The sequence below is a fragment of the Fomitiporia mediterranea genome, assembly GCF_000271605.1.
Source record: "Fomitiporia mediterranea MF3/22 unplaced genomic scaffold FOMMEscaffold_1, whole genome shotgun sequence".
In the NCBI taxonomy this organism is placed as follows: Eukaryota; Fungi; Basidiomycota; class Agaricomycetes; order Hymenochaetales; family Hymenochaetaceae; genus Fomitiporia; species Fomitiporia mediterranea.
Window position 1 is genome coordinate 4,004,764 of NW_006760386.1, and position 19,708 is coordinate 4,024,471.

The 19,708-nt window shown below is 41.9% G+C and overlaps 5 protein-coding genes across 5 annotated transcripts; 1 reads left to right on the forward strand and 4 right to left on the reverse strand.

Annotated features, from left to right (window-relative positions):
• Positions 1-6,241: 6,241 nt before the first annotated feature.
• Positions 6,242-8,033, forward strand: FOMMEDRAFT_73812 (uncharacterized protein; the record flags this gene model as incomplete). The annotated part of the gene is made up of 8 exons (XM_007261879.1): positions 6,242-6,486; positions 6,538-6,613; positions 6,664-6,705; positions 6,772-6,960; positions 7,022-7,405; positions 7,456-7,658; positions 7,709-7,859; positions 7,917-8,033. 8 exons carry the CDS (start codon positions 6,242-6,244, stop codon positions 8,031-8,033), a joined length of 1,407 nt encoding a protein of 468 aa, XP_007261941.1.
• A 103-nt stretch (positions 8,034-8,136) lies between these two features.
• FOMMEDRAFT_116418 (Isochorismatase hydrolase) lies at positions 8,137-9,195 on the reverse strand (the record flags this gene model as incomplete). Its single annotated transcript, XM_007261880.1, has 6 exons — positions 8,137-8,535; positions 8,595-8,687; positions 8,746-8,854; positions 8,908-8,936; positions 8,995-9,100; positions 9,155-9,195. 6 exons carry the CDS (start codon positions 9,193-9,195, stop codon positions 8,218-8,220), a joined length of 696 nt encoding a protein of 231 aa, XP_007261942.1. The 3' UTR covers positions 8,137-8,217.
• A 315-nt stretch (positions 9,196-9,510) lies between these two features.
• On the reverse strand, positions 9,511-10,665 carry FOMMEDRAFT_74402 (Isochorismatase hydrolase; the record flags this gene model as incomplete). The annotated part of the gene is made up of 7 exons (XM_007261881.1): positions 9,511-9,550; positions 9,611-9,708; positions 9,765-9,901; positions 9,959-10,028; positions 10,080-10,241; positions 10,295-10,410; positions 10,476-10,665. The coding sequence occupies 7 exons, from the start codon at positions 10,663-10,665 to the stop codon at positions 9,511-9,513; spliced, it is 813 nt and encodes a 270-aa protein (XP_007261943.1).
• Positions 10,666-11,784: 1,119 nt separating this feature from the next.
• FOMMEDRAFT_116419 (uncharacterized protein) lies at positions 11,785-12,837 on the reverse strand. The gene is made up of 4 exons (XM_007261882.1): positions 12,630-12,837; positions 12,470-12,551; positions 12,145-12,398; positions 11,785-12,070 (listed from the first exon to the last, which is right to left on the reverse strand). Exons 1-4 carry the CDS (start codon positions 12,763-12,765, stop codon positions 11,871-11,873), a joined length of 672 nt encoding a protein of 223 aa, XP_007261944.1. The 5' UTR covers positions 12,766-12,837; the 3' UTR covers positions 11,785-11,870.
• A 1,257-nt stretch (positions 12,838-14,094) lies between these two features.
• FOMMEDRAFT_16521 (IGPS-domain-containing protein) lies at positions 14,095-17,625 on the reverse strand. Its single transcript, XM_007261883.1, has 2 exons — positions 17,107-17,625; positions 14,095-17,051 (listed from the first exon to the last, which is right to left on the reverse strand). The coding sequence occupies exons 1-2, from the start codon at positions 17,424-17,426 to the stop codon at positions 14,408-14,410; spliced, it is 2,964 nt and encodes a 987-aa protein (XP_007261945.1). The 5' UTR covers positions 17,427-17,625; the 3' UTR covers positions 14,095-14,407.
• Positions 17,626-19,708: the final 2,083 nt, after the last annotated feature.

Sequence of the window (19,708 nt, forward strand, 5' to 3'; positions counted from 1 at the left end):
TGCCTTCACAGATGCCTGGTCCTCGACCCATCCAATCAATGCAAACCTCCAGCGTATCCAGTGCTGGTCCATATTGATATGTGATAATGTGTTCCAGAAGCGTTCCACAGTGTTCCAAAGCATTGTGAACCTACTAGGGGCCAATCCAGTAAGTAGTCTCTGTTTCTACTCGAAAATCATAACTTTACTCACTAAAAATTCCTGATGGGTACTAGACAATGAGGGAGACCTAGGGTTGATCAGACCCTTCAGTTCCTCAGCATCCAGCACAGGGTTTTGGTGCTAGGTGGGTACAGTCAAAAATATGTAAGGAAACTCACTGTTCCTCACAAGAGAATTCTAATCACTCTTAGTTCACTCAACTACTGACTGGGATAACCTAGTACTCGAGCAAGGGGTCAGGGGAAAAGAATCCCCTTTACCCAGCAGTCAATACTGTCTTTTATAGGGGTATACACGTGTAGATACATGAGGAGAAAGTGTAACTAACTACAATGAGAATATATGTGCTTGTGGGTCCCACTGTGCAATGATCTAACGCAATCAGCAATGTAGTGATAATAAAATACGAACCAGTAAATCAAATCCTTACACTCTTTGTCCTTAGATCCAAATTTCTTCCTTACTAAACAAGGTGAGCTACAGTTTTCTGTCCTACTATGTTTGAGTGTAGTACTTATAGTAGTAGTGAAACATGATAAAGAGAAGAGTATAAATCCTACTATATATAATAGATATAGTTTATTAACTATAAACTGTAAATTGTAAAGCTCTAGCAACTATATTACTAGTACTTAGATACAGATATTGTAACTCACACATTTAGTTATAAGCTCTATTCTAATTAGTCAGACAGTATTCCCTGAAGCAATCACTTGATTGTTCTTATTAGTCTTAGGTCCTACTAGTCTCTTAACAGTGTGTAGAGTGCTTTTTAAGGTAAGTGTGTATATACTATTATCTCTGTAACTGGTTAGAGCTTTTGTAAGATACAGAAATTAGTACTCTAATAAATACATTGTAACTTCTCATCTTTATACATGTAGGATTATCTAACAATATTTCTAAGTAATATTTAGTAGTTTTCTATATTATTAGTATTAACAAGAATACAAAGTGTACACCTCTGTATATGTAGTACTAAAGAAACTTAAGGCTGAAACTGAACCTATTACTAATAACTACTACTATTATACTATCAACTGTTTTAAATTACTAGAAATACTGTTATAAATAGTGAAACTTTTACCATTTCCTTCTCTAATAATTATAAGAGCTAATACTCTATACATTCTATAAAAGTTCCTGTCACATTAAATACACATTTAATAGGTGGGAAACAGAAATAGAGTAGTAGGACAATAGTAACTGTACAACAGTAGTCTGTAAATAATAAGAGATATTTATATTCATTTGAATATATCTGGTTCTGCAAACTAATTAACACAATTTTTAGTCTAGTTTCTACTTTTCATACTCCTCTACTTTCTTCAAAAGATAGTAAAGTGTGTCAACATTAATGTTATCTTTACTATAAGTATCTGTACTTTCATCAAACATTCTCTGATAAAATTTTACAACCTCCTCCTTTTCCTTCTTCAGTTTCCTCATTTCTTCCTTACATTTATTATTAGTAAGCTTAGTAATTTCATTGTAATACTTCCTCATTTTATAAAATGTCTGATGAGCCATTAAGCTAAGTTTTGTATTATAAAGGTGATTACAATATTTCTCAACACCCTCCTTTACTAGCTCTATATTAAATATCTTAATCAAATAGTTAAGCAGTTGAATCTACAGCTCAAGTCTCTAAGAATAATCCTGTAGATTATCTACCACATTCATTATTTTATTATATAGGATTTTGACTTCTCTGTCTCTAGTTTGGAAAATCCTCTTTACAGGACACAGTGAGTCACAACTGTCTGTTCTACTATATTTTAGTATAGTACTCATAAGAATAAAAAGTGTTACAGAGAAGGGGAAGTAGATACTGTTATATATAGTGTTTATAGTCTCTTAAGTACAAATAATAAAGTGTAAAGCTAGGAGTATATGTTACTAGTACTTTAGTACTTATATTACAACCTTACAGATTTATTTAAAGTTTTGTAAGACTATCTCCTAGTTAGTCAGACAATATTCCCTAAAGTAATTACTTAATGTTAATAATTAGAGTTTTACAGAAACATCTGAATGTAAGGAGTAAATCTGATAATATACTGTTCTAGCCTTATATACTAGTATAATGATCCAATTTGTGTTTCTACACCCCTCTTAACTATGGGTGCCTGACAACTCTGTGAGTTTATTTACATAAATTTTCAATTAGTTTAAGTGTCCAACCAAAGTACTTCCAAACTCTAACACTTATCTATGTGTATTAAAAGTATTCCCTTTTACTAATTATTAATAAGTGGCCTAAATAAACAGTAGTATATTAGAGAAAAACTAATGTGAGTAGTTTAATGTTGAGTACTTGTTAAGTAGTATAGAGTATGTCTACTTATAATAAATATTTTACACATGATAACTGTGGATAGAACTATATAGAAGTCTTTAACAAGGAAGAGATATACTTATAGTATATTTGTAGCAAAATACATTTCTAACAAAATACTTACTATATTAAATTATTAGTTTATTCTTTTATTCTAAATATTTGCTACTAACTTATCCATTATACTAAAAGCTACCAAGTGTATTAAAGACTCCTTTTACTAGTCAATTCTGAATAACTAGTAAAAAATATTAGTATCTTAAAGAATAATTTTAAATTATTATTCTTTAAATATGTTTATATTTTATTTTAACTTATATATATAATTTCTGTACAGTACTAGAGGAAAATACATTCTTATGTAATGCTTGTCAACACTAGTGTAGCAATGTTAACCATTACACTAAAAGATCAGTATAATTACTAATTAGTGATTCATACTCTATACTATATATAAGTACATATTACTAAATTAAGGAACTGTCTAGTACAGTAGCCTTTTACATATAGTAAGCTATTACTATACTAGGCTTACATCTTAGTATAAATATAGTATTATACAAGTCTAATAATATACTTACTGTATTAAATAGTAAATTAATTAGTACTTCTTGTTTTATGTTAATAGAAAAAGTCTATATAACTTAATAAAATGAATTTTGAACTTATACTTAAAGTATTAGACAGAAATAAATAGTAAAAATGAATAGTAGAATAGTAATACTTTAAGACTAACAAAAGTTACTTATATTAATATGAATTTATTTATCTTTGTTAACTATCTAATAGAATTATTGTATTACTCTTTTCTTTCTATAATAGTCCTCTGTCTTCTTTAAAAGTTACTAAAGTATATTAGGGTTATTATACTCAAATGCCTTTGTACTATTTTTGTTTATCCCCTAAGTGATTCTTTCAGTAAATTTGTCAATATCTACCTTCTCTGAACTTAATTTTGTCCTTTCTTTATTGAAATCTTCAATTGTTACTTTGATAATTTTACTATAGTAGTTCTTAAATTTTTTGACTGTTGAGAAAGCTAGCTGAATAAGGTTTGGATCAGTACATTGTATACTACACAATTTAATACTGTCTCTCAATGGTTGCAATTCAAAAGTATTGATCAGAGTATTAATATGTTTAATCTTTGTCTTGAGTTCTGTAGAAAGTTCTTCTAAACTTACTATTTTAGTACATATTTTATAATACTGTTTAAAGACTTTACAGTTATCAGATTCATGTCTCTTCTTTGTGGAACAGGACAAGCTGCAGCTGGCTGTTTTAGTGTGCTTCAGTATAGTACTTTTAGTAGTAATAAACAATAGTATTAAGGGGTAGGCAGATTCTTGTAAACTTGGTGTAATCTTTAAATAGTGTAATATTAACTAGGAGACACAAAAATGGTTACTTGTCAAGGTTGATGATTAGGATTTGATAGCAATGTATGATTATAGTAATTCAATTTGCTACTATTTTGTCTGATTGTCTATCTGTGATGACCTAATATTAGTGTTTATACTAACTTAACTATGTTACCTTTATTTACTTTGTACAATATTTTTGTACAGTACAAAGTTGACAAAGGGTTGGCAGAACATCTATCATCCCTGATGATAGTAAGGTGAAAAGGATAACAATCCTGTAACATTGTGTCAGGTTTCTGCTGGAAGAAGGGTGAAATTATATTGTGTCTATTGAAATTTAGTACAATTACCACAATACATATGGAACAATAGACAACATGTCTTCCTTGCATAGTCAATCATGCTCCTCCTCTACAGTACATAATAATGTAGTTTCTAAAGAGATCTCATTCAATTATTGGCCACTGAAGGAAAACCAGTAATAAAAATATCAGAGAACATGTTAGGAATAGAAGAATAATATGGCACTCAGAGGGCATCTTGTTCTGGCCCTGGTCATTGTGGGGGGCTATGCAGGAATTCATTTCCGTGTAAGATGAGCAGACGACAGTCAAGCACAGATCAAGTTGCAGTGTTTACGAAGTGCAACGTCCTCCATGCAAATATCGCAAATTAGAGTTCGAGTACTTACCTCGTGAGAAATAGAAACCAAGCTGGGAGGGCGATTGCGTGCTCAGCGATTGCGTGCTCAGTTAATTACAGCGCGTTTGGACGCGTCCTGACGCTCTCTTGCTCTCCTACCATCATCATCTCGGCTTTCCTGCACTCAATGCCCTCGTCCTTTTCTGCGTCTGCGAGCTTCTCGTGTGTGTTGCCTTGTGCTGGAAGATGCCCTCGTTCTTGACCCGCTTGCTGTGACGTGCTGTCACTCTTGGTAACGCTCACACCCTGCAGGAGAGACTTTCAATTGGCTCGTCGCTGTCATGCGACGCGTCGTGGTGCCGTTGGGCACTTAAGGATGCAATGGAAGTGGGTGGGCAACTCGTTGGTTCATACTGAGGATGGAAGTGCTTTGACAACACGTTCGTGCTGTTCGCAAAACATTCAAGAGGTGTCTCGCTGGCCCATCTGCTTGACTGTGGTTCCCTTCCTTGTGTCGTTGGGCGACCGCAAGCTCCTCGCCTGGGTACGTGCCCTTGATCCACGTGTCCTTCGTTATCGGACCTCGACTTCGACAAAATTTTTGGGGTCCATCACGAGGACGGCGGCGCTTCCCCAAACGTCAATGACCTTGCTCTGCGGATCGGAGAGCCGGTGCAGTACTTTCAAAGTTGCAAGAATCGAAATGAGACAAACGACTCCTTATGAAATCCCGGATCTGAGTTGCTTGCTTTTGCTTTGCTTGAAGAAGTACATTTCCTATTGGGATTTTTTTATGCCTCGTAATTTTGCTCGTGCTTAGGAGGAAATACTTATTTTTACTGTGGACAGCGGGTTACTTTGCTCGGATCTTCTTGTTGTCTCTAGCTGGTAATCCGAGGAACTGGTTCGATCCTTGGCTCGTTTCATTCGCCGACTTGCAAGCCTGCATAATCTAAGATACCCGCTCGTCTTCCATGGCCTTACCATTTACTGTTCATTGCTAAAATGAACACATGGTAACACCATTCGCTCTCTCCCTATCTCCATTCGTTCGATAGTGATGTCCTTACTTTCTCACAAGAAATAATATAAAAAGGGTCTCAAGTACCCGTCATTTCACCATTCTCAGCGGACTCTTGTCTCCTGTGGAATATTTGTGAATCCCCTCCGCAATTTTCACAATGTCTCTTCTCGAACATGCGCGATCCGCCTCACCAGAATCCTCTTCATCTTCACCATCTTCACATTTTACTGAATTATCAGCATCGACGACGCATACAGAGGAAATTCCTCCGCTATTGGGGGAGGCGCGCCATCTCCTAGTCCTTTCGCCGCCGTGTGAGACTACAGCTGATTTAGCGGCGCTCCTGCACAGTCTCCAGCTGAGCGGAGGCTCTGCAGGCACAAGATCATACCTGCTACTTGCAATGGGCATTACGAAGGCTGCCAAGAATGAGTCCGAGCTCACCTTGTGTGAAGCCATTGGTGCTGTTGGGGCAGCTCTGGGTGACACGGACATGTTCAATACTTGGACGCTCAATAGTAAGCACAGATATCCATCTCCAGCACTGTCGTTACTCATGTGAACCCAGAAGTGACTGGATATTTTGAATCTGCTAGTGCAGAGGAAACCGTGCTCGTTGACATTCACGAGCGGACAATCTCGTCTTCGAAACTTACCTACAACGATGCACTCAACGCCATCGCTTCGTCGAGCCTGCATCTTATCCACAATATGCCTGTCAAGGATGGAGAGCTCTATTTACTTGAACGCGCGTCATTCTCCTTCCCTTCCCTTACACCTCTCTCCACGAGTGCAGGAAAGGTCAACCCCTTCGGACCACCGACTCGCGAGGAGTGGCGCACTCTCTGGTCGGCTTGGGACCTTGTAACGCTCAGGATGATCCCTCCCGAAATGCTACATCAGAAACCCATCGACCTGCGCCATAAGTGCTTATTTTATATTGGACATATACCCACGTGAGTCTTTCTCCATTGCCAAGCCACTCGGTTTCGTTGACAGAAGGGAAGTTTCTTGAATATATTGATGTCGCATTTGTTCAAAGAGCCTTATACAGAACCTAGGAGCTATACCCAGATTTTTGAGGTCAGATAATATGCAATGTTTATCATTTCTTTACTAAACTCGAGCTTCAGCGTGGTATTGATCCTCATGTCGATGATCCGGATTACTGCCATGTACGTTTCCCTAATCATATTTGGTCATTACTGGTTGATTTTTGGCATTTATTCTACCCCCCTTAGTCGCACTCTGAAGTACCAGAAGCTGATGAAGACTGGCCAGTCCTTCACGACATTTATGCATATCGCGACCGTATCCGAGACCGTCTGATGAAGATCTATGACGACTTTGATTCTGGGAAACGGAAGCTCACTCGAAGTGTAGCTCGCGTGTTGCAAATGACACTCGAGCACGAGGGATTCCACATTGAGGTAAGTTTATATTATTTGCAAACACGTAATGGCACGATTGTTCTGACATTATGCATATAAGACGCTTTTGTACATGCTCGTCCAGCGTGCCGGTTCCGGAACACTTCCTCCGCCGGGATTCACGACTCCACCTTGGACTGCCCTCGCTGAGCAATGGGCATGCATTCCCGCACCTTCTACGTCCTCGGTCACGCTTGGTCCAGCAGTCCTTGTGATGGGACACGATGACGCAGAATCAGACGATCTCCTTCCTGAGTTGGAAGACGATGTGCAAGAGCATGAATTCGGTTGGGATAATGAATCTCCGCGTCGCGAGGTGCAGGTGGGACGTTTCCGAGTGGATTGGAGGCCTATCACAAACGGCGAGTACTTTGCGTTTTGGGAGCAGTCCAGAACGGCAGACGACATTCCTGGTAGTTGGGTCGAGAACAATGGACAAATTCTGGTAATTCCTTTCCCTTTATTACTCACGAATATGCTAAATCAATGTACCAGGTCCGAACGTTGTACAGCCCTATTCCGATGTCAATAGCGGAACACTGGCCTGTCCTCGCATCGTACGACCAGCTCCATGCCTACGCAAAGTCAAAAGGCGGACGTATCCCCACCGAACCTGAGTTACGTCTATTCCTGGACACTTATCAAGTCGGCTTTGATCAAGGCGCGAATGTGGGATTCAGGAATTGGCATCCCGTCCCGTAAGCCCTTCCGTGCTTCTCTATATCGTCCTTTACTTACACAGCAGTAGAGCAACTGCTGGTTGCGGAAATGGTGCTGGTTCGAACGGTGGAGTCTGGGAATGGACATCTACTACGTTTGACACACATCTTGGACTCTCGCCGACGAAACACTTCCCAGGTTACTCGACTGACTTCTTCGACGGCAAGCATCAGGTCGTGGTATGTGTCCTGCTCTTCTGTTCCCAATCTCCCGTCTTGACTAACATCCTACTTTAGCTTGGTGCTTCCTATGCAACCATCCCGAGGCTTGCTGGAAGGCGAACCGTGCGCAACTTCTACCAGCACAATTATCCTTACGCTTGGGTCGCTGCACGAGTTGCGTATGATGTTTAATCTTTTCGTTAATTCGTGTTATGTCTCTTCATAATTTCATCGATCATTCGTTTGGTCTGTACTTATATAAATAATATCAATACAAATCTCAATAACGAATTTTCTGGGAATGAATAATCCTAGTAAGTTCCACTATGCAAGTCACCAGCTGAATAGGAGAGCTTTTGCTTTGGTCGAGGTTGTTTCACTCCAGCCACTCTTTGACCACCTCATCGCCAATTCCAACAAATTCAATTCCAGTCTCTTTACACTCTGCTTCAACTCTCCGTGTTGCGTCGTCTCCTCCAACAGCTCGAACGGCATCCCCAATAATCTTCACACCAAATCCAGCCTTTCTAGCATCCAGAGCTGTTGCACGGACGCAATAATCCGTCGCGAGGCCGACGACGAAAAGGGTGTTAATCCCACGTTTACGAAATTCGGAAGTGAGGTGAGTGGAAGCGGGTGAAACACCGCGGTTGCACGCGAATGCTGAGTATTGCTCGACGAGCGGGTCCGTTCCCTTGATTGTGACTTCCAGTCAGTATATATTCAAGTGAATACATCGATCCTTTATCTTGCTTTTTGGAAGACCTGGCCCCTGTCGGAGTTAAACCATGGTTGTAAAGACTCGAGTATGCTTTCTTCAATCTCGGCTCCGCGGGTTCCTTGAACCTTCAAGTGAAGGAGGTTTAACCAACCACAGAAAGAAAGAGGTTAAAAGATATCGTACGCAATGATCTGGCCACATTACTTGAGGAATCATTGACGGAACGCCTTCGGTTGCATACGGATAGACTACATCAATTTGTGAGAACAACTCTTTATTGTGCGTGCTTGCGCTAAATTTGCATCAATCACGCCTTCGTATTGTAGAAGCTTAGACCACGCTCACAAGGAGACGTGTCCTGTTGGATGATAATCCTGTAGACCGGAGTCAGACAAGTATCACGTTCGTCCAGTTAACAAGGCATATAGTTACTTGACTCGCAGCAACATAACTCCACTTTCCACTAAGTAAATGGTTAATGGCATGTAGGACATGATCGCCGTCTGTAACTCCAAGCGATCCGCCTGGCAGGAAGTCGCTGATAGGTTTCGGATAAGCCTTGACTAAACAAAAAGAATGGTGTGGATCTGACTATTGCACATCTACGACAATAAGAGCAGGTGCCACTGCCATTATCTCTGGGTGTTAGAAAATAAAAGGAGAGTAAGACCGTTTCAGATTGATTTGGACACAGCTGGCTGGAAGCTAGGAGCTAAGGTAAAGTGCTCAGTCTCAGAGTCGGAACTGGACGTGATAACATTGGATCACGCTACTGAAGCGCGTCAAGTTGAGGCGGAGCTTGAAAACTTAGAATTTACTGATTCGCGCTTCCATTGGTCACACAGTAAGACAGAGCATATGTGTTCACAACGACGTGGATAAACAGAACCGACCCAATACTTCCACATTATTGAAGTGTTATACCAATGAGCGATGTGTAGAACGTGACTATGTTCCCAAACCGTTGACAATGTCAGTCGAATTTAATCTGAAGGAAATGTTGTCATTTAGCGAAACTATAGTTCTGAGTAGAGTGTAAATGTCCTACACAAATCCGTCTAACTTGGCGTTAAACAGGACCATATCAAAGGCATAGGAAGGCGAACTCGTTGCAGTAGCATCCTGAATTAGGATACTATCGTAACCCTGTTTTTGAATCAGTCGTAAGTAGATATATACGCAACTAACATGAGACAAGATACCTTATAGAACGCATCAATGAATGTGCCAAAGACACATTGGTCGGCATTTACTCCGGAGATGAAGAGCGTCGTGATCAAATTATCTTCGAGGTATTGACCCATGGGTGTCTGTGCACCCCACAAACCGCTCAGACGATCTTGCAGTCCGAAATCGTTCAGCATGAAAAAAGTATAATGTCAAAAGTAGTACTTACTCTTAGGAAAGTAAAAGTCTGTGCCCGAATCAATCCCTTCGCTTGCGAGATCAAATAACGGACCGTATTGCTGACAAGATGGATAAAATATTATTTTTCTCAACTTATAAGATATGCATACCTGCGCATTGAATTCTCCTCGCATAAGTTTCCTACCGTAGTCGGTCCCATTGAAAACACCCATTTCACTACCAAATGACGTGCTCGAATCTTTCGGTGAGGTTGCGAATCCGAATTTCAATCCAGGTGGCATTGTTAATAGATCGTATTCAGAGAGTCCCCACTGCAAAATAATATTAAATGGCTTGTTCAATGGGTTCAAGTTAAAGAACGCACTTGGCACCAAATTATTTTGACACCGGCAGAACGGAATGCTCGGACTGCATCAATAGTTGGTTGGACAGCTGCCAGACCAGCTGGGAACGTGGTAAATGCCGGGTTAAGGAAGAAATCTATTGTGGATAATTAGAAATCAAGTACTTAGTCAATGGGGAGCATGAGATTCCGCGGAACCCACTTTGCATATCAACAATGACCATTGCAGAACGCGCAAGCGAGATCGTTATATTTGGGGTGCTTGCTGATAGTGTCTTTGATCCAGTCGAGTTGCCACGCGTGAGGTCGAAGTTGCTTGTACCATCTGTTAACCAATAATTGTAAAAATTACCGAAATTCGCCTCCGTGGAATTGTCAGCACGAAGAAACATCTCTGAAGACATCCTCGCAGCACCAGTAAGTACTGCCAGGGCACAAAGGATGAACGTGAAGAGAATACGCATGATGGTGGCGAGTCAGCATCCAGAGGTGTTGTAACCATTTACTTATACCGCTGGCGGCACACTCGTTATCGCTCAGCCAGTGTAGGAATTCATGTAAAAGATGCGGCAGACCGGAACGAGGTGGGACCACGAGACCTTCAATGTCGTCGGAAAACATACATTTCGAAGATATCTCGTCTAAGTCCTAAGCTTCGAAAATTTGGAAGCACGACCCATACATCCTGCGCTACTCTGTTGTTATCTTTTGTTCGACAAGGTCAGGCTTTACAAATATCTGATTATATTTCCTTTACCTTTCCTCCTTATGCTTATAATCGTGGAACTGATAAACGTCATAAATATTGCTGAGCAATCATCAACCTGGGGAAGAGACTCAAGAGAGAGTGAAAGGAATCACTAGAACAGTTGACTGAAGGTAATTCCAATTGAACAGGTGCTTTGAGTGGCAAATGTGTAGGAATAAGTGACTTCCTATCTTCTATCATGATAGCTTGTCGGTGCCGGTTGTCCCTATTCATGTTGTGAAGCAGAGCGGCCCGTGGTCGACTTTGTCAGCGTTTCTGTTCTCACGATTGACATGGTACATTTGAATTTTGGATTACTGGACGTATTGAAAATAGAGACTGTTTCCCTGAATCAACCGAAAATTCTGATCCACTTGCGGCTCTCAAACAAGTTGGAATTTCAAATGGATTTTATTTGTTCAGATTCAAAGATATGGAAGTACACATAGGTTACTGTCAATGTCAGGATGTATGCAATATCAATATACATCGTAACATCTATTCAATGGTCCAGATCCAGGTTCCAAAATGAAGTTCCACTACTCTGTTACACAAGAGATAGTAATTTGCTTGCATTTGGACGCACGCAAGCATAAATTATTGCAATTGTCAAGGTATACTTAATACTGTACATTACGAAGAATAGGAATCTGTCCAAGGTATTTAATAATCCTAGCTCAACATTTCTACAAATGTGAAAGAAATAAGAATAACGTCCATCCATACCGATTTACTTGAAACGAGAAGCACAGAAAGAAAGGGGCTAAAAATACGACAAGCGCGTACGCGTCGAATGCAGCTCAAAGCTTGATGAGAGGTGATTAAAAGAAATGAAAAAAAGAATGATGTTTATGCAGCATAATAAGCAGTGTTGTTTCCGTAAGAGTGCTGTTTATCAGCATAAGGGTAAGAGACGGATGGGTGCATGAATGCTTCGGAGCTGTCACGTCGCGGAACTTCAGTGTAAGTCTTCATAGACGACAAGCGCCACTGTTCTTCCTTCTCTTCTTGCAGTTGTAGGACGTAACGTGAGACAATAATGCACTCGTCTGAATAATTTCAAATTTTAAAATTTTTGTCAGAAAGAGAAAGGAAGAGGAAAGACATGGCGGAGAATACGTACAAAGTTGCACCGCCCAGTTGAAAACAATGAACCCAAGCATCGTCCATTTATACCGATCCACGTGGTTACAGAAGTTGATGACGTCCTGGTCTGTTGAGCCATTGATGCAGCTATCGATGATTTTCTGTTTATCCGAGATGAAGAGGAGGACGATGCTTGCTATCCCGGCGATAATGTTGATACCCAATAGCCAATTGAGCGTCGAGGAGAAGACACGGACGAGATTGAGTCGACGTAGGATGGAGCCAATAAAGCTGTGAGGGGGAACATGTTGTGAGCAACGTGCGTCTTTGGATAAGCACGCTGTAAGAAGACGTGGACGTACCCAAGGAGTGAGGCAAGGAACAATAACGTCATTATTACAGCCGTGACGATGGCCACGATTTTGTACTTCTCCACATCATACCCTAGACCCGCGAGGCCCGTTAGTAACCCAAGCTACCAAGTGCAGAAAAGGGAGGGGATAAAGTGAAAGAGGGACTTACGACCAGTAATGATAACATAGTAACTCCCTGCAGCAACTGCTCCAGACGAGAAAAGTTGGAGGGACGATAGGATAAAGACTCCGAATCGGACAGGAAGACAACAACAAAACTTGTGTGACTTGACTCCGTAGGCCATTTTCACGCGTTGATTTCAGAGATGACGGAATAGAAAATAACACTCGAGGAGAATGTCTTGAAGGCTTTGGGCACTCGTATGAAGTGCGGGTGTAGAGGAAGAAGGAAACAGAAGGCGGGGAACGGTAACCACTCACCGTCCAATACCCTCTCTTTATATCACACCAAGAAGAAGAACGCAGCCTAGCGCAGCAGCATGCACAGACACAAGGCGCAAAATGCGTGCACCAAATTATCCAGTAATTACAGCATCAGCCCTCGGACATCAATATGGCGATGAGCGGCTAAGATTCCAAAACCTATCAACCACGGCAAGCGAAAAATCGAGGAGCGAATCCCATTCCTACGGGGGCTGTGCTCCGTTTGTCGGGAGAGGCTCTTCCTGCACAGCTTTGATGCACCGGAGTGCATTTGTGCGTCATTTTTTAGCTATCTTCTTGGCTTCTGTAATCATGCTGTGTAGAATCGAATAGTACGCAGGTCTCGGAAGTGGTTCAAATGTTGCTCAAATGTTGTTGTCACAGTTCGTACATGAACTTGATGAAGGACATGAAGCAAGAACCCGCGAATCACTCAAGGATCTTCGCGTGGCACTAAAATAGAACAAAACAGAGTCAAACAAGCCGAAATTCAAATGCGGGGAAGAAAGGCCTTCGAATTTCGCAGACCAAGCCAATCCTGAGCTCGTCCTTACTAAAACAAAAACGAGTGACATATCCGACATACGCACTTTGCAGGGTCGTATGTTCAGTATATCGATGGAAAAATTTACTTACAGACAGTAATTAAACTTCTGTCCATGTTAGTTGGACGCCTTCATAATACTAGTAGCGTCCACAGATTGCCAGAAAATAAACTAACCGAGTGTTCTATCGTATATACATGTACATACATATAGGGCATGATACTCATCACGTTATATCAACGAAAACAATCCATATATGTCTTGTACATACACGTATGTTTTTTCTCTACCAAGCTGTGCAGACCGCAGTTTTTCCAAGCCTTCGAAGCCACGTCCCCACCTGCGCGCCCAGTGTTCCGCTCGCTGCACCGCTTAAGCGAACCGAAGACATGGCACAGCATCCTTGCAATTTAGCGCGGATCAACTGGTCGACCCAATGTGAATCCAGTTTTGTCGGGAATACGGGGCGAGAATAATCACGCTGGTTAAAATACAGTATTATCACAGGAGGCAGATTCCCATTCTGTCGCCCTAGGAATTTATTACAAAATTCAAAAGCTCTCACCTGATTGGCAAAAAAAAAAAAGAAAATACATTCTGAAACAAATTTTCCAGACCTCAGAATCGGTTTTTGCCTCTGGTGAATTATTATTAGAGAAGGAAGAAGAATTGTGAAATAGTATAATGTAGACTTGTAGACCTTTATCTTTATCCATCCTACTTACACACACAGCACAAGGCATGTTTATAAGGTCTGCATCATAGTCCCTGTACAAAGCTGCAAAAACACCGAAAACAAATAGACACGGAAAGATATGTACTCCGAAACAACCAAGTCAAACCCGAAGGCGAAGACGAGAGAACAAGAAACAAAAGGTAATATTACAATCAAATAAATAAACAAACAAACGAGATTTTTCCTTTTACCTGCCTACGTACTTGAACGCTTCACCACGCTTCAGCCCACCTCTACAGCCTTCTCCTCACCCTCTACACTCGCAGTAGTAACACCACCATCCACAACAACACTAGTACTAGCACTCGTCCTCTTACTCTCACTCTTACTCTCCCTCTCCTCTCCTTCTTCCTCAGCGCCTGCTCCACTCGCACCTGCATTAACATCCTCAACGTCATTTCCAACTTCAACAACATCGTTCTGAACACCTTTAACAGCTCTAACGAACGCAACGACTTTCTCCAAGTCCTTACCAAGTCCTTCGCTATTAGCAGTAGCGGAGGAGGAGGTGGAGATGGAAGAAGAGGAGGAAGAGCGTTCAACTCCACCAGAGACGTCCACAGCCCACGGCTTCACACGCTCGATGGCAAGGGAGACGTTAGAGGGTGTTAAGCCGCCTGCGAGGATTATCGGGAGTCTTCCCCTTCCAATTCCTCGCAATTTCCCTGTCTCTGTCTCTGATTTCGGAGACACTGAGGTATCCGGCTGGGTTTGAGATTGCGTGGAAGAAGGAGGATGGGTAGGCGTGGGTGTCGTAGGTGAGGACAAAGTGGTTGAAGAAGTGGTTGTAGGGGGTGGGGAGACGAGTCCGTTTGTCGTATTACTGATTCCATTCGCATTCACATTCGGTTCTCCGTTGGCTCGAGGTGCGGAAATTGAGGGAACAGAAGGAGAAGATGAAGAGGAAAGAGTAGGGAAAGGCGAGAATGGTGAAGGTCCCACTTCACCAGCCTCAACGACTCTCCTCGCAAGCTCCCAATCAACAACCTTCCCACTCCCTCCACTCTTCCCATCTTCTCTCATCGCATCAAGTAACACGAATTGATGCAATCCCGGTCGAGTTATCCCTTCCACACCGCTCACAGTACTCCCATCTCCAACAGAAGAGGAGACGTGGAACGCGCGAATGACAGGAACGGGTAACTGCGTAGACCAATGGAGCGGTTCCGTCCCGTGTAGTTGTACGATGTCAAGTTGCACGGAGGCGATGACGGAGAGTATGTATGATAATGGTTGGTCCTGGAAGACACCTACAAGTTGAGGTCTCGCATGTCCTGCACGCAGTGTCTTTGCCAACCAATTCGCATGTGTCGCGAACCACGGTAAATTCTTCTCCGTCTGCGATGCATCTTTACTTTCTTTTGTAGACGTAGCTTCAGCAGATACAATAGGGATCTCCGCCTCCGCCTGTGTCCGTCTCTCCCGAATTGCATGTGCGATCCGACACGCTACGTCCAACGCGATCCGTCGTTTACTCGTAGGTACGAAATTGAGTCCGAGCATGTCTGCTCCTGCTTGTGCTGCAGTGAGCGCTTCGTCAACTGTTCGGATTCCACAGATCTTCACAAGTGGTGGTCCTTCTTCTTCCTCTTCTCCTCCCTCGGTTTCTTCGGGAACGGACCAACCGAGTAAGTTACGAATGAACGTCTTGGTATCTTGTGCACGCATTAACGCTTCACCGATAAGTACAGCTTGCACTTCCACGCCTTGCTCAGCATAGGCTTTCACATCTTCCGATTTCGAGATGCCGCTCAAGGCACATAAGATAACCTCTCCTTCCTTTTGTTTTTCACGTACCAAACTCGCGAGTCGACTCGTCGTTCCCATATCTACCTCGAAACTATGCAAGTTTCTGTTATTCACGCCTATAACCTTCGCACCTAGCTCCAGTGCAGCGATCATCTCCTTATCGTTGTTCACTTCCACCAATGGCTCCATTCCAAGGCGTCTTGAGTGGGTATAGAGCGCTTTGAGACGGTGAATAGGGAGAAGGGCAACGATGAGGAGGATCGTATCCGCTCCATGTAGACGCGCTTCGGCAATTTGATATTCGTCAACGATGAAATCTTTTCGTAAGACTGCAGGTCTGTTAGGTAAGGTATCGATTGCTTGACGAGCGAGACGCATGTCGAGTAGAGATCCCTTGAACCAATGTGGTTCTGTTAAGACGGACACAACAGAAGCACCTGCGAGTGCGTAGTCCAATGCTTGTTGCGCCGCGTTCGCGCGAAGTGCGATGGGCCCTTTGGAAGGTGAGGCGCGTTTGATCTCTGCCATGAGTGCAGGAGAGTTTTCGGGTCCTGTTGTGCGGAGACGTTCGACGAGGTTAATTGCTGGAGGAGATAGGTTCATAGCAAGTAAGGTCTCGAGGTCTTCCATTGACGTTCCTGGTGTGTTCTTAGCCTCTTCGATGTCTTTCAAACGCTGTACGTGGATCTTTTCGAGGATCGTTGGCAGCTTGTTACTGGATTTTTGCTGCGCAGGCGTCATCCCGTTCGAAGCAGTCGGCCCGTCAATCGGGAATGGAGGGAGGGACAAGTCGGTTACACGAGCGGAAGGGTTCTCTTCCCACGTCCCGCCGCGCAAGTTGAGGAAATTTCGTAGGAGAGTATCACCCTCCTCCGAAAGCACGCTCTCCGGGTGGTACTGTACCGCTTCAATTGAGTATTGCCTGTGACGAACGCCCATGATGACACCGCTCTCCTCTGTAGCAGCTGTGATAGCGAGGACATCAGGAACAGTCCTGACGGATGCACTGAGTGAATGGTAGCGCGTTGATTGGAATGATTGTGGGAGACCGTTAAAGATACCGCGTCCGTCGTGACGGATGGGAGAAAGCTTGCCGTGCTTGATTTCGCCTGCGTATCTGTAAACACCATAAGTTCAGTATATGCATGTTTAAATAATCAAAAAGGTATTACCCAATTTCACCTCCAAACACATCCACGATAGCTTCCAAACCCATGCACACGCCCAAAATAGGTACCTTGCCCATAAAGTACCGTACCGCTTCGCGCGAGATGCCTGAGTCGGTGCGCGGATGTCCAGGGCCGGGCGATATGATGAGACGTTTAATATCAAGGCGAGGTAGGGCCGCGACATCGATGGCATCGTTGCGGATGACAGTGACATCTATGCCGAGCAGAGAGAGAGACTGGTAGAGGTTCCAGGTAAAGGAGTCGAAATTATCGATCACAAGGCACTCAATGGGCCGGCGCAGTGACTCTGGTAGGGATACCATTGTGGCTCAGAGGCAGGGAAGACGAGACGAGGAAGACGCAAAAAGCGGACGCGGTAACGGTACTTGTACAAGTCAGACCGGCTGTGCGCCGTCAGATGTCCGACGATGTCGAGCCTTCACGCGTGATGAGCAGTGGGTTTCGCGTGGAATAAATCGCCGAATTTTTTGATGCTGGGTATGGGTATATGCTATGTGCCGAGTCTAGAGTACGAGTGGAAACTAGTTTTCCACAGGTCATTTTGCTGGGCCTCTGGAGGCGTGGTAAACCTCGCGTGGACAACACTTAGTCAGTATATTAGTAATATCATTCTAATGTTCCAAAAAGGAAATTTTTAAGAATTTTGTGCTGTACCTCTATTGAGCTGAAAATTTAGGTGTAATATTAATTTCAGACATTGGTTATACTGCTCAGAGCAATTATATTGTGTTTTATAGTCTACTAGTGTTGAAACCTATATAATAAATAGATATATCTAAGAGAAATAAAAAGAAAGAGGTAACCAGTTATATTGACCAGGCTTTATTATTGTTCAAAATCTGTAAATCATCCAAAGAGGTACTAGAAATATTGTCCACATCTATCACTTGTACCTCTCTAGTTTTATCAGAGTATGCTCCTTCAAATGAAGGAGTATCTGAAAGAATGTCAGGCAAAGTAGAAGATGTTGACCTAATAAAATGACAGACATAGAGTATATGCACTCTCAAACTATCTATTTTCCTTGCTTTTCGTCAGGTTGAGGCATTTTTTCTTAATTTATCTACTGACATAATATTATGTATGACTAATACATTTGAGTTTTCCACAGGCCAATTTCCGGCAACCCTTGTGGTAGTGAGGTTTACCTCGTGGGAAACCTCTGTGGTAATCCTCACTGTGGGAAACTAGGGAGTTTCCACTCGTACACTAGTGCCGACAACGAGACGAGGACGAAATGAGGTGTGAGGATCAGGGACTGGTGCGGTAACCAACTGCGCTTACCGCGTACCAACCGTGCATTGACTTTACCGCGGTACAAATTTCTCACGGTAACCGCGGTAAACTGTGATAGCTCGCGTCTGCCAAACGACCTACTGAAAATCCGCTGTCTTTCTTTTAAAATACTAATTTTTAATGTAGATTCACTCCAGACATAGATACATTTTAAAATAAATGATATTACAGTTAATTCTATCGTCATTATGGTATCAAAAATAAACAATCTACCAAGAATTTGAAGTATTAGGCGAATATACAGAATAAATTATGTAGAAACTGCTATGCTAATTCAAACCATTTTTGATGAAATAATATCAATTGCATCTTGAACATTAGAAAAAAGAGGAGTACCATCCCATGAACCAACTGCCATCTGAGCTGCTAAGGTATCTGATGCCATATTGTGAAGAATATGGCTGAGCCATTATAGGAGTATAGACTTGGTATAGTAAAGGAGTGACTGGAAAATGACTTGGACAATGAGTGAATTAAGTTGGGTACTGTATATTATGACACGCGCTATCAATGTATCATACACATCAACCACGGTAAACGTGGGAATTTCTAACCACGGTACGGTAACCGTGCGAATTTTCTTACCGCCAGTTGAACTGCAGTTAGGGCTCACCATACTGGTCCCTAGCACATCAGGCATTTCACAATTTCTTGCCTTAAAAAATAACTTACATAATGTTAAATATAATTCATAATTTAATTTACCATTTTTGGTTGATAGAAATTGTAAACAACATTTAAAAATTTCTTTAGACAAAAACTATAAATTAATTTTGGCATATCTTTATTTGTGAAATCTTGAAATAAATGAGAATAATTATTTAAAACATAATTTGAAGTTTCTTTTAAAACAAAATTATAAATTTTCTTTCAAATTTTAAGACAAAAAACATTTAGAATTTCATTTATAATATTAAATCTTATAAAATATTAAAAGAAATTTAAAATTTTACCCAGAGAAGAAATGCCAAAAAAAATTTAAAATTATTTCAAAGCAGGCAGTCAGTGGGCAATCAGTGGGCAATCAATGGGCAAGCAATAGCTGTCCTCAATTCACTTGTAAGGGAGACTTGTAGCTTGGTACAGGGAAAAGAACCAACACTCTAAAACCTTAACTCCTGCCTTATGTAGTTCCCTCTGTGCAAGTCTGTACAATTTTGCACAAGTACTCTCAAGTGCTTGTGCAGACTTGCAAAGTGTCAGAGTTTAAAATAAACAAAGAATTCCCTCACCAAAACCAATGTAAATTATGATTAGTGTGATAGAACACTGTAAATAACACAGTCCT